General features: G+C 37.5%; 1 protein-coding gene across 3 annotated transcripts in view; it reads left to right on the top strand.

Annotated features, from left to right (window-relative positions):
* Nucleotides 1-13,800, top strand: part of KLHL32 (kelch like family member 32) — a 121,112-nt gene that overhangs the window by 70,931 nt on the left and 36,381 nt on the right. For all 3 annotated transcript variants that reach the window (XM_058020477.1, XM_058020479.1, XM_058020478.1), the window contains exon 6: nt 10,760-10,975. In XM_058020477.1, the coding sequence (XP_057876460.1) occupies nt 10,760-10,975 (216 nt within the window). The remainder of the gene's footprint in view (nt 1-10,759; nt 10,976-13,800) is intronic.

Below are 13,800 nucleotides of genomic sequence, written 5' to 3'. Positions count from 1 at the left end.
TCATTTGGCCTTCACCCTTTCTGAAAGTCTGACTTTTGAAAGTCAGACTTTAAATAATTTCTGACTAAAAGAATGACAGGTAAACCCCTAGTCAATAATGCTTAAAATGTGCTTAGCCTGGGAAGAAAAGGAGGCTCAGGGGACGCCTTATCACGCTCTACAACTACCTGAAAGGAGGTTGTAGCCTGCTGGGGGTCCATCTCTCCTCACAGGCAGCCAGCAACAGGACAAGAGGACACAGTCCTAATTGTGCCAAAGGAAGTTTAGGCAGGACATTACGAAACAATGCTTCATGGGACGAGAGATTTGCTGTTGGAATGGGCTGCCCAGGGAGGTGGTGGAGCCACTGTCCCTGGAAGTGTTTAAAAAAGACTGGATATGGCACTTAGTGCCTTGATCTACTTGACAGGGTGGTAGTTCATAGGTTGGACTTGATGACCTTAAAGGTCTTTTTCAACCTGGTTAATGCTGTGATTCTGTGAAAGACAAGCAAACTCCTCTTGATCTTCACATGTCCAGATTTTTTTTTTAAATTCAGTGGTTCTTCCATATTTTTCTCATTCTATTACTTTTCTGTCTATTTATGGCCTACCACTATCCCTTTTAATGCTGTATATCTCCTGAAATTGGTTCTGATTAATACATTGTAAACCTACTAATAACACAGCTCCTAGTTGTGGGAAAAAGAGATCTTCTTTTCACTTCATAAATCTGGGGAAAGAGAGGTGTAGAGAGTTGTTTTGTTTTGTTTTGTTTTGTTTTTTTTTACTGGGGTATAATGCCTATACAGTACACATTGTAGACATTTTGCTAATATATTGGACTGAATATGTAAGTTAAAATTCTGTTTAAGTGGGTGAAGACAGGAATTATCTAGCTACTAGAGCACTGGAGTGGGTTCCAGGCATTTGAGGTTCTCTTCTTTGTATATTCTGCATCATGTGAAATATTTTTAAATTATTCTTCTGCTTCTCCTTTTTTCCTCTGTAAAATGAGAATTTGCCTTGGTTTAGTGCTATGAGCAACAAAAATAAAATTCTTAGTGATTTTTGAGCTGAGGTCAGATATTGCAGGAGCACAGAGATACCTGAACAAATAACAGTTTTCCAAATAAAATGGAAATGTTGCCTTTTTATCATTCACATACTTATAGTCAGGTTCTTTTAACTGCTGAGTACTCTCATATCTTCCCGCAGCTGCAACAAGTCTCTTGCTTTTGAGAGGAATGAGAAACCATTATGACCCCAGCAGTCAAATTGCACAAATATTTCCTTCTTTACCTGTACAGACAGTTGTCAAAAAAACTAGTTTTATTGCAGTCATTTTTTTTTTAATGCAGAGCTGCAAAATGTACATAATCCCATGAAGCCAATGCAAACAGTCCTGTACTTTCTAGTTCCTTGTCCAGGGCAGGTCTGATCCTACATTCATGCACCAGAAACTATTTTCTGAAAATTTAGTCAAAGCTATTTTTCCTTTCATTTATTTTCTCCATGTTATAAATATCTTTGCTCAAGATCAAATCCTCCAGGAGTCTTTCTTTAAAAAACTAAGTTGAGCACCTGAAATCTTGCAAGGTTGGTTTTCCAACCTGTAGGTTTTAAGTATCCCTAAAGTTTGGACTTCAGAACTGGGACCAATAATTGAAGAGTAGATTTAAAATGTAATATTGAAGCAGCAAGAGGGCATGTTTCTTTTATTTGGTAGCACTGGGGGTGCATTTTATGGCATGAGCTTTTTCTTTTTCTTTTTTTTTTTTTTGCCACTCTTCTGAGAACTAATGTTGCTATTTATGACAGCTTCTTAGTGCCTCCCTGATGGCTTGCCAGTGTTTTTCCAAATAGAGCCTGGTATATTTTCTGTATTATGTTACTGGTTCCCAGATAGCCTGACAATATTCATGCTGTCCTTGCACAGTCTTCTGCAGACTCTGCAGACCAAACTTATCATTCACTACTTCAATTAAACTGTTAACAGTGTTGGATCCAAATGGATTCCTTGAGGACTTTTGTCTGTCAAAGTTATACTCATTATTGAGTTATCCTGCACTGGATTCAGTGTTTCAGCAGATGGAGTATCAAATACTGCCTTAAAATTCTAAGGAAGTTTTGTTGCTTTGGGTTCTTTTGCAAACATTTCTGAGACTTGAATTGATCTGTGTTAATAACCTGTTATTCCACGTATTTTAGGCAATTTGTTTAATTCTCTGATGTTATTAGATGACCAGCTCACTATAGCTACCCTTTTCTAAAAATGTGATGCGATTTTAGACTGAAAAGTTCAAACAAGGTGTTACTGAGCATATCCAAATTATTTTTCTAGAGGCTTAATGAGAGGCGTCAGTGAAAGTTGTTCACAGGGATGGCAACTCCTATGATCTATTTCCATTCTGAATATTTTTAATATGGAAGAGCAATGGTCTTTTCCTGTCAGGCTCATTCTTAATAATGTATAATAAGCTTTTAGGGATGTTTTCAAGAGGTTTCAAGTGATTCATCTTGAAGCTGGAAAACTTCATCTTGACTTATTAAATGTTGGCAAAATAGCAAGTTATTTTTAAAAAGGCATTGGAGAGGGAAACTGTCAGGTACACTAATACCTCTGTTAACAGATATATCAGGAATGTTGATTTTTAAATTTTTTTCCGTCTCCATCTGTCCTCCATGCTGGGAATGGAGATATGAATTAAGAGTAAAAATTCCACTTTAATGTACTGTGAATTAGAAATAATTTTTCTATTTTCTATGTCTAAAATTTTTCATACTTAATACTGTTTTAAGACTTACTTTGGTTTTCAGTGTGTTAAGAAGGATTTACTTCCTTACTTTTCACAGAATAAAATCATAAAATCATTAAGATTGGAAAATACCTCCAAGATCAAGTCTGACCTTTAACCAAACACCACCATGTCAGTTAACCATTGCACTAAGTGCTATGTCCAGTTGTTTCTTGAACGCTTCCAGAGAAGGTGCCTCCACCACTTCCCTGGACAATCTGTTCCAGTGCTTAACCACCCTCGCAATGAAAAAATTCTTCCAGGTGTCCAACCTGAACCTCTCCTGCTGCAGCTTGAGGAAATTTCTTCTGTCACTGGGAGAAGAGACCAACCCCTCCCACCTGGCTAGACCCTCCTTTCAGGCAGTTGTAGGAAGTGATAAAGTCACCTCCAAGCTTCCTTTTCTCCAGGCTAACCACCCCCAGCTCTCTCAACCACTTTTTCTATCAATCACTCTCTACACCCTTCATCAGCTCTCTTGCCCTTCTCTGAACCCTCTCCAGCCCCTCAATATCTTTGTTGTAGTGAGGGGCCCAGAATTGGTCACAGCACTCGAGCTGTGTCCTCACCAGTGCTGAGTGCAGAGGGACAGCCATTGCCCCAGCCCTGCTGGTCACACTGTTCCTGATACAGGCCAGGATGCCACTGACCTTCTTGGCCACCTGGGCACTGCTGGCTCGAGTTCAGCTGCTGTTGAGCAGCACCTCTAGGTCCTTTCCCCCTGCAGAGTTTTGCAGCCCCCAGCCTGTAGTGCTGCATGGGGTTGTTGTGGCCAAAGTGCAGGACTTGGCCTTGTTGAATCTCATACTGTTGGCCTCAGCCCATTGATCCAGATACAATTTGAAACAAGTCTTAAAAATCATTGAAACAATTTCCCCCCAGTAACTGGTATGGAATGAGACAATTACAAGATCTGTTACTCAAAGACACAATGCAATTAAAGAAGTGATTGGAAAATAGTTTCTGAGCATCCTCAGTAGAATCTATTCATAATTCCCATTTGTAATATGTTGCATTAGTTCTGTCTTGCCTGCCAGAGTGGCTGTTTCTGAGTGGCTGTTTCTGTGTCTCACTTGAGGACCAAGTTCACAAAGACTTTTCATGTATTAAATCATATGGTGACTAAGAGCTGCTAATGTCATAGCATCAAGAAAAAGACTGTTGGACTTTCATACGAGATAATTTATAAAGCTGAGGAAGTATTAATGCTATTTACAAGGTACTGCTGAAAAATCAGGAGTACTGGGAAGAGTTTGTCCATGCAGAAGAATAAGTGAAATCAAAACTGTGAGAGGTGTAGAAAAGGTCAGCTAAGATGATCAGGAAGACCTACTGTAGATGAGGAGATTAGACCTTTTCTTATTTAGTCTAGTAAAATGAGGGCTGAGGAGGAATATCATTGTTTTCTGTAAATGTGTCAAGGGATTAAATACTGAGGGGGGGATCAGGGAGAGAAACATTGTGCTGTTAAATCTAAAAGATCATTTTGGCACAGAAGCAAAGGTATATAAACTGAGTAAATTAAATGAAATTAAGAGATAGAGTCTCAAAATCAGCTGAGACTTCTTGTAATACTAGTTGGGAACAAGATGGATCTTTCTTAATTTATGCTGAAGGTGTTTTGATGAGTTTGTGGCATAGTAGAGGAATAGACTCCAACTTCTGTATTCTCATGGCCTTAAACAGGAGCCTGTAACCAAAAAAAAAACAAAAAAAGGAAGTAATAGTATCATGCAGTCCTATGTTTTTTCTTCTTCTGGTTTGTAATTATTTATTTTGGCTGCTACTCCTGTAAGCTTTGGGTTTCTAAGGTACAACACTTTCTGGATTTGTCAATATTAGCAACAAAAATAAAAAAATGAGAACAGTTACCATAAAAAATTACTGCTTGTTGATGCATTAGCAAGTAGTTTTCAACTTTCCTCTTATACTGTAGTAATTCGAAGGAGCTAGCAAAAATGTAAAATGGTAAATCATCTGTAGAGACTATATTCTGTGATTTCTGCTGGAGTAAAGGATATATGAATGTGTATGAGAAATGTTATTCCTCACAACATTTTTGAAGAAAAGGCAAGCTCCCATAATTGGCAAAAATGGTAAATGTTGATAAACCTCATCAAATCCTTGCTTTGTGTTTCTGCTGTGTGAAATGATAGAAAAGTGCCAGGTCAAGGGTTAGATCTCCATGTTCCTTCATCCCTGTACTTCTATTTGCTAAATACAATATATTGCTATAGTTATATGGCCAGGAGTAGCTGTAAGATGTGAAACTTTTCATTTAGGGGGTTCCTATGCCAGGGACACTTAAAATAATTTAAAAAATTCTTATTGCAGCATCTGATAACCAAGGCAAAGCAGCTATTGAAACCGCTGCAGAACCTTACCTGTAATTCTTCCACTGGTAGTATGAAAATTTAACTGTGTAGTCTTAATATTCCATTAATTTATTTCTTTCCATGATACACATAATTGTGTGTGCAGATTATAAAAGTTACATATAGTCAGTGTCACCTAAAATATTTAATTGGATTTGCAGTTGAAGATATTTGTACTATTTAATAATGTAGATCAAACTGAGCTTCTAGAAAATGTTTTCTTTTTTTAGTTTTACATATGGCATGCTTCGCTTTCTTTTTGTCGAAATCCGCACATTTGTGTCATCACACGAGCAATCTGAGAATGTCATGTCTTTCCTCTGTGCTTGTAAAGCTCACAGGCCTCCTCTGTGCCTTCAAAGAGGATTCTCACTGGCAGCAGCCAGCAGGATTAAACCTGAAAACTGAGCAGATACAGAGAAACAATAAGTGAGAAGGGAAATGAATTCTCATAGGGTAGAGGAAAAATAATAGGGCTGAAATGTTTTGATATTGTTGGTCTTTTACTTAGCTCTAGACCTACCTACTTTGAAATAGCAGCAAGGATGCAAATTACCTTTTCATGCTCAAGGGAGAAAACAAATTCAGGAATTACAGGAAGTGGTGAGAAAGCAGTGATCTATCAGAAAAATTAATTGTATAAAATGAGTCACTTAAAGCCATCTTTTACTTTGTCTATAGACACATCTGCAGCCTGCACTTATTTCGTAATAAGAGGAATCAGTTTAGTACATTGAAAAATTCTGAGCCAGCTGTTCCACTGTGACCAGGCTTCAGCAAAATGCTTTTAATGGCTCAACTGGATGACTTTGGTGTTTAACAGAGGCAAATTTCAAATAAGATCTAAAATATACTTTTTGTGCTTATGCTTATTATGAAATGTTTGTGTCTGTTGCTGTGCTGTTGAGTGTGTGCCTGATCTGTTAGTTCTTAAGTAAATGTGTGAGGTTTTGCAAAACTAAAACCTTTGATATACAAAGAAACAGCTAGACCCAGCAGAACTGATTTTCTTTTATCTTAAAATTGTGTTGATCCCTTTTTTTGTCATTACAATTTTTCATTTTGTTACTATCCCTGATCTATTTAGGGCCCATCTTTGCTATGATTTTTATCAAGGATTTTTTCTGAATGGTGCAGCTGGTTCATAGTATTAAATGTGGCAGAGAACCTGGAGGTGTAGGGTCAAGACCTGTGCTGCTTAAGGATTTTGAATAGCTGTGTCCCTCTCTCAGAGACCTCACACTTGGGCTTGGGGTTTTTTGCTTTAAAGAGGCTGAACCTCTTTTAGCAAAGGGGGGAATAGTGTCACCATGCAAGTCTTCCCTGGTACAGCAGCAGGGCTAGTCATTTAATACCTTGATTTATAACAGTATTGTAATCTAGGAAGCAGGTGGAGTTACAACTGGTTACGGTACTTAGGATATTAATGGCTTGGCTTGGCAGTGGAATTCTAAAGCTGTATATACTTTTGCTGTTTTAATTATGCATTCATTAAAAGCTTTTATACCCAACAGAATAAAGTAAATATTGTTTGATCTCCGCAGTGTGCTCCCAGACTGTAGATTTGCACAGCAGGGTCTTGATAATCTGAATAAATTGTATTTCCCCAAGGAGTTTATCTTTCAAATAAGGTCATAAAGAAATGCATTCTTTCCCCTTAGTTCTCCTTGTGCTTTTTCTGCTATTTATATCACGGAGCACAGGAATAGAGGTATATTGTGGTCTGCTGTGTACTTGGTTATGATTAACTCTAATTTATCAATCTGTTACATCCTTTTCTGTGGCTTGTGAAAGGCAATTATTCTTTAAAGTAGGAAAAAATAAAGATTATTTTGGAAGCAACTTAAACACAATGTTTATAGCTATTTTTCCCTGTTTGACGTTTTAGCATATCTCTATACTGAAATACACCTCTGTATCAAAATATTCACGCTGTCACATCATTTATTTTGAATATTTAATATTGTCATCTTTCAGATTATGTTTGTTTGTGGAAGATATTTTCTTTTATGAGGCTTTTAAATGTCAGCTCATTGTTGAATTCGTTTGGCATCTAAAGGTTGGTACTACTGAGTCAGAACACCCTTAGTGAGGGATAATAGATTCCCTTGCTTCAGTGGGAGGATGCACACTAAGTGGAATGCATGGGATCTCTAAGGAAGTTTCTTATTTTAGAAGTAGACTCTGATAAATAATTTGGACAATTTACTAAATTGGTTTGAGTTCACGGTGAGATTTCAGAACTATTTAAACTTAGTTTTAAGTGCTGTACCTGTAATTTTATACATATTTTCTTAGTCTGAATGTGTTTCAGCAGTGTAACATGCATCATATTTGAAGAGATAGGATCACTACCCTTCAGCTCTTAGTGACAGCTCTGCTTGTGTCCATATTTCATCCTTCAGCTCAAAAAAAGTGGCATATACATAAAAGTTCATGAAGAAGGGGTTAAAAGTTTCAAAAATTTTCATAAGCTTGGTTTGTAATGCCTGTTTTCAAAAAACATGTACTGCAATGCAGTACCACAAGAAAGACACACACTACTTCAAAATTTTGTAGATGCTCAGTTAATGCAATATAATAAAATCTGTGGAAAGCAGAGACTGCCAGTACTCTTACTCATGAACACACCTAAATTTCCTGTTGAGTAACCTATTTCACCATTTACCAAAGTTTTTAATTTAATTAAGGTTTTAGCATGAAAAATTTATTCAAATCAGATTGAGCTGACAGTGATTGCTTTGATCCTTACTGTGGGACTTTTTTAAAGCTAGAAGATAAGGTGCATTTTTCTTGCAACTAATTTTATATACTTCATTTTAGACTGTTTTTGAAAATTTCACCACTTATAAGAGCAAAGTTATGTGATCTAGAGTATACATTGAACAATCTCGAAGTGAAGTTTTTTCTAGGATCATAACTGAGGCAGTATTGTATAGTACTGTATAAACCTGATTTTCATTTGTAAAATCTAATGAAGTATTTGCCTCTTTTTCTGTGAAATACAAACCTGTAGATCAACTCTAACCTTACAAAATCAGAAATGAACATTACTGATTCCAGGCCAAGGCCGGTTTTAACAAAACACACTTTCAGTATTCGTTAACAAGTAGACTGTGAGTTCAGCAGGTAAGTGCCACATTATGTTAGGAAGCATCAAAAATCATCTGAAACTTAGTAATGAAAATAAGTAAACACATAACAGCCACCCTCAAAAAAACCCCAACTCACATACATAAGTAAGCATTTGAAATAACTTACTACATGCAGTATAAGTAACTGGTGAGATTTTATTTATACATCCATAATTATATTTGGCCTCTTTAACTGTAAGACAGCTTTCATAAAAACAACTTTGATTGCTTCTGATTTGAGAGGATAGGGGAGTTTGGAGCTAATGAAAAATATCCAAACCTAAAATGAAGGCTTACCAATGTCTTTCAGATTTCCCTGAAAATGTAAAGTTTTTTCAGGGGTGGATTGCATTTGTGTGTCTCATTACTGATTCTCTCTAATAAGGATCCTGTTATGTTACCTCCAGTATTTTCCTCCTCTGAAGTCTGCTAAAAGCCACCTTCTCAACCAACACTTAGTGGGGTTTGATCAGGCATGTATTGTAGTGGGACTGTTGATCCTCAGCTCACAATGCTTGATTATTTATTTATTTATTTTTTATGTCACTAGACATAGCCATTGACCACAAAAGAGCTCAATAAATACACTCTGAGCTCTTCTAAATTTCTTTCTGACATTGGGATTTTTTCAATCAGTGAGTTCTTTGAAAAGATAGTTTTCTGAGCCAGAGACAATAAACTGTGGTTGCTGCTTGTCAAATACTGTGCTGTTTGCTTGGATTAGACTCCTATGTGTTGTTGTCAGCATTGCATGGCCATCACAGGAGTGGGGTTGTGAGGTGCCATCTGTGATCTGAAGATACTAAATCACCAAGCAAGCACACAGACCAGATACTTTTCATGTAGAATTCATTCTTTTATCTTTCTTTCTGCAGATTTATTCTTATCTCCTCTGTGTTAATATGAGGAGGGGCTGACACTAGAATAGCTATGGCTTTTGGTATGATGGCTGTTAATGCTTGTTCTGACAATGTAAAGAACTTTGTTCTTCCAAGAAAACCATGGGAAGCTCTTATGCAGAAGTCTTAAGTAGATAATGAGTAAGATTTATCTTTAGTGTACAGCTCTGCTGGGGAGGGTGAACCGTTCAGACTGGGAGATTATGTAACAAGCAGGAACCTCCACAGGAATTTGATTCCATTTCCTCCAGTACTGACTCCTCTAAGCAGGTTAAAAAATTCTTTCTCCACTCTCCATTGCATATGCATAAACAGCTCCACAGTCATCGGGACAGGCACCCAATTCACACGTTCAAGATGTAGTCCATAAAACATTCCAAAAAAACCCCTCTTCGCACTTTCCCATCTTCCCTGTTGCTCTGCTCTATCTGCCAGCCGTGCAGCTCATTTGACATTTACAAGATTTCTTGTCAGTTTCATTTGGTGCTGCCATTCCATCCAGCGGAGCAGTGAAAGTGAAATTGACTTAATTTAGTCTGTTTCTCTTCCTTGCTCCAGTCCCCGCGTTAACTCACCAGCAAAGTGAGACTGACGAGGCTCCTTGTCATTCTCACCCATGGGGCTGGTCAGGGGAAGGCGCTGATAGGGAGCAGTGTGCTAAATTGGAAGATGAGAACCGGGATTGCGGAGGAGAGGGGAAGAGAGGTGTGAGCATGCAGCAAGAACAGAGAAAATGGGTAAACATGATTATTATTTCTCAGGTGCCCTGGGTGCTTTTGTCTAATAGAGGTGAATTCTTGGGCTGTTCCCTGAAAGGAGCAGTGTGGTCTAGAACAGCAGTAGTTAGTTGTCTAGGTACTAATTTATGAAGGATGCCAAGTTGAAAACGTTTAGCCCATAAATATTGGTCATCTGTTAGCAGGATGGGCAAAGCTTCCTGCCTTGAGCTACTATAGCTTTTGCTCCTCACATTTTCAGCTGCCAGGAGAGAGAGGAAGCCAACGTCCACTATATTTTGATGACAGTGGTTGGAGGAAAAAAAGGGTTCATTTGTTCAATGAAGAAAAATTCATACCTAATAAAATGTTCCTCAACATCTTGTATTTTGTGAGGTTTCATAGAACAAAAGTTGTGCTACACAGGTGCTCTACTTCAATCAAAACACTAAATAATAAACAAACAATTGCTTTGTAACGAACCATTGTAGTTAAAAAATGCATTTTTTTAATCCACTTGTTAGCTCCTGTGAGCTCTCTTGACATATAGTGTAAATCATGCTGGTTTATTATATTATGTGCTAATCCATATTTCTTACAGATGCTTTATGCATAAATAACCTTAGGAGTTGCAATATAAATTAGTACTATCATATATATTTGCATATGCAATGGTAACATATATACATTTTGAATGAGGCAGTGTTAATTAACTTGAAGTTATATTGCCTGCCTTCCTAATCCACAGCTCCAAAAGAATAACCTTTTTTCATTATCTGAGACCTGTGGATTTTTATATTCTCTGTTTTGCGTTTGGGATATTTTTGTGACATGTATTTTGTTTGCTTCACCCATCTAGGAATTAAATAGTTTTAATTACTTGGACCTGTACAAGCTTGCGGATCTTTTCAACCTCACTTTGTTGGAGAATGCAGTCATTGGCTTCTTAGTAAAACATCTCTCTGAGCTATTGAAGAGCCATCCTGAAGAAGTTCTGGCACTCCCGTACTGTCTTCTTCGAGAGGTTTTTAAAAGCGATAGACTCACTTCACTCAGTGAAGAACAAATCTGGCAGGTAAGGGGATTGGTGAACAACCAGAATGTGTGACACACTATAAACCATAGCAGTAATCTGTTGTTTTGAAACCCTGGAGCAATCTCGAGGGAGAATAAGCACTTGAGCAAAAACTGTGAATAACAACTGAGGGAAATTTCTAAACGAAATTCTAAAAATGTTGTGTTGTGTTAATGCAATTACTTTGTTTGAGAGAGAAATTTGTCATGCTGTTTAACTTCTGCTACTTAAATACAGACAGAGATTTTCCTCCAGATCCAACTTCTTTGATAGGAAGCGATGGCTGATGCATGCAGCTCAATTATAATTGCCTCTGATGAGGCTGGTGCCATGAGTTTGGTGGCAAACTTGCTTCTGCAGTCTCTCTCATTCACTTCAGACAAATTTAGCTGCATAACTTCAATAGTCATTGAAATTGTTTGGGCCACCATGGCTGACTTTGCCTGAAGCAAATGAGAGAATCATCACACAGGCAGTACTGCTCCAAGATGAGTGGAAGCTTCGATGGAAGGTTTGTGGCAAGAAGCCTGAGATCACTTCTTTTTAAGAAGCTGGATCTAGAAAAGTTGCTAGCCATGAAGTATTAACAAGATAAAAGCACTGTGTTGTGACATTTAGTGTGTATGGGCTGGGAGAAAACCTAATGTGAGAAAAACATATTGCCTATTAAGAGAAACACAAAAACTAAACCAAAATTTGTCCTTGGAAATGTTTCCATTGTATGTCTGTAAAAATTCACTGTGGAGCGGAAGGAAATCTCTGTAATATTGATTACCCAAAGATATCTTTCTGTTTTGTTTTTGCTGTCATGTTTTAGAGAGGAAAGTATTTCAGTGTATTTCAAGGTAGAAGGAAACTTGCTAAAAAGAAACCTGTGCATTCCTTTTAGAAAGTGGGTTATATTACCCAAACAGAGAAGACTGTGTTTCAGAAAACGGATTTATTTTTCAACCCCTATTATCTATTTATCTTTTGGATTATTCTAAGGAGATAACTACATTTGGATGCTATCAATTTCTCAAAGTGTAAAGTGTATATTCATCATTGGGATGCTTTATGTTCTGTGGATGAATAATGTCATGCAGGATAAGATATTTATTCTTTAAAAAATAAAAATGTCAGGTTAACCAGTATGAAGACGTAACATAACCTTTCAGTTATGTAGCAGGCATTTTTTTTTCCAAAATTTTGAGGCTTTACATTATAGAGTGTGTTACAAAGGTGATACTTTCTGCAAATACCAAAATGAAGTTTGACTTTTTCCTGTCCTAGTCCCTGGAGGATGCCTGTACTACACATGATGATGGGTTGTGTTTGGTTTAGGTTTTTGAGGCACACTGCTCTGGAGCCCTAGCCCATATTCCCTTTATCAGAAGCAAGTTCTGATGTACAAGTTTATGCATGGAGCATGGGTGATTGGCTGCTAGAAGAGTTTCTATGGGAAACTATTCAAGTATAACTTAATACTCACTCAAAATCTGCTATAATGATGTTTGGGAAGTGGGAGATTTCAAATCCTGTCTAACTGTCCTGTTCTGCAAGACTCAGACTCAGAAGTAATTTTATTAATTGTGTGCACTCCAGTCAATGAACACTTCATGAGACAAATGTGACAAAGCCTCTGTTTCTGTTGCAGGGTCATACTGGGCAGAGATAGGTAATATGCTGCTTTCTGAGTGACAACAAACTCCACACTGTCCATTTAAGTGTTATCATAATTCCCTCTCTAAAGGTTACTACTGCTGTTCCAAAGAATTTTTTTAAACTAGGTTTCTGCTGTAGGCAAAATGTGCATGCATCTTTTTAATTCAGTTTGTAAAAACCAGGAATAAATATATATTTATAAATATTCCAAGTTCCCAGAATGGATTAAAAGACATATATAAATATTAACCAATTTGGTCATTCAGAAGGCAATAAGAAACTGGTTTCTTGCTTTATCTTAGTAAATAAGTAATTCCCTCATAGTCAACCCAATAGAAGAAAATCAAATCAGACCAGCTATATTGCCTCAAGTGTAGTTAAGTTCATCATTTTTGCTAAGGTTATAGTGGTAATGCAATATACCATGGAAGAATCTAATATTCAGCCCAGGGTGAAGATTGGGTATGCCAGAGGATTAGTGTCAGGGTGCTTTATGGAAGTGAAACTTGATGGACAGGCTGGAGACAGATCTACAGAATCTCATTAAATTGCTGAATTGTTCATTACTGAGCACTCTCACTGTAATAAAGTGCTCATTGACTTTGACAAATCCCCATCCCATGTCTTAAGGAAGAACAGCAAAGCAAGAGGTGTTGGGGAAGCTGGAGGAAATTTGCACAAAGTGGGGCAGATAATAGAAAAGCTGATGGGGGGATGCTACCACTTGATTTATCTGTCTTACCTGCGACTAGTGCGGCCTCTGCACACACACATGGCTGCGTGTCACAGCAATATGAATTCAGCATGTCCCCAAGTCACCTTTGCTGGTAGGGCTGCCATGAAGCCCTAAGCAAAACTTAAAACTTCCCTCAGAGAACCTCTGGAAAGGGTGCCACTGTCTGCAGAGCACAGTTTTTTATGCCAGTTTGAATTCCCAATGTCCACTGGGTGATCTGGTCCTAGTGCACATAAAGATTAAGGTGGTTATTTTAATGTATCAAAAGGTGCATATGGAGTGATGCTTGAATATTATTTAAATGAATGATTGCAGCTCTTACCTGTCATACTTAGGATTTTTCTAGGCAACCAGTTCACAATTGGCTAGTTCTAGTGAGTATGGTGAAATATACCTGAACAAACCAAGTCTGAGAAAGTTAAATGGTAATATTAGTGACAGTGTG

The sequence above is a fragment of the Melospiza georgiana genome, chromosome 3 (assembly GCF_028018845.1).
Source record: "Melospiza georgiana isolate bMelGeo1 chromosome 3, bMelGeo1.pri, whole genome shotgun sequence".
NCBI lineage: Eukaryota > Metazoa > Chordata > Aves > Passeriformes > Passerellidae > Melospiza > Melospiza georgiana.
This window is presented reverse-complemented; position numbering and strand designations above follow the sequence as displayed.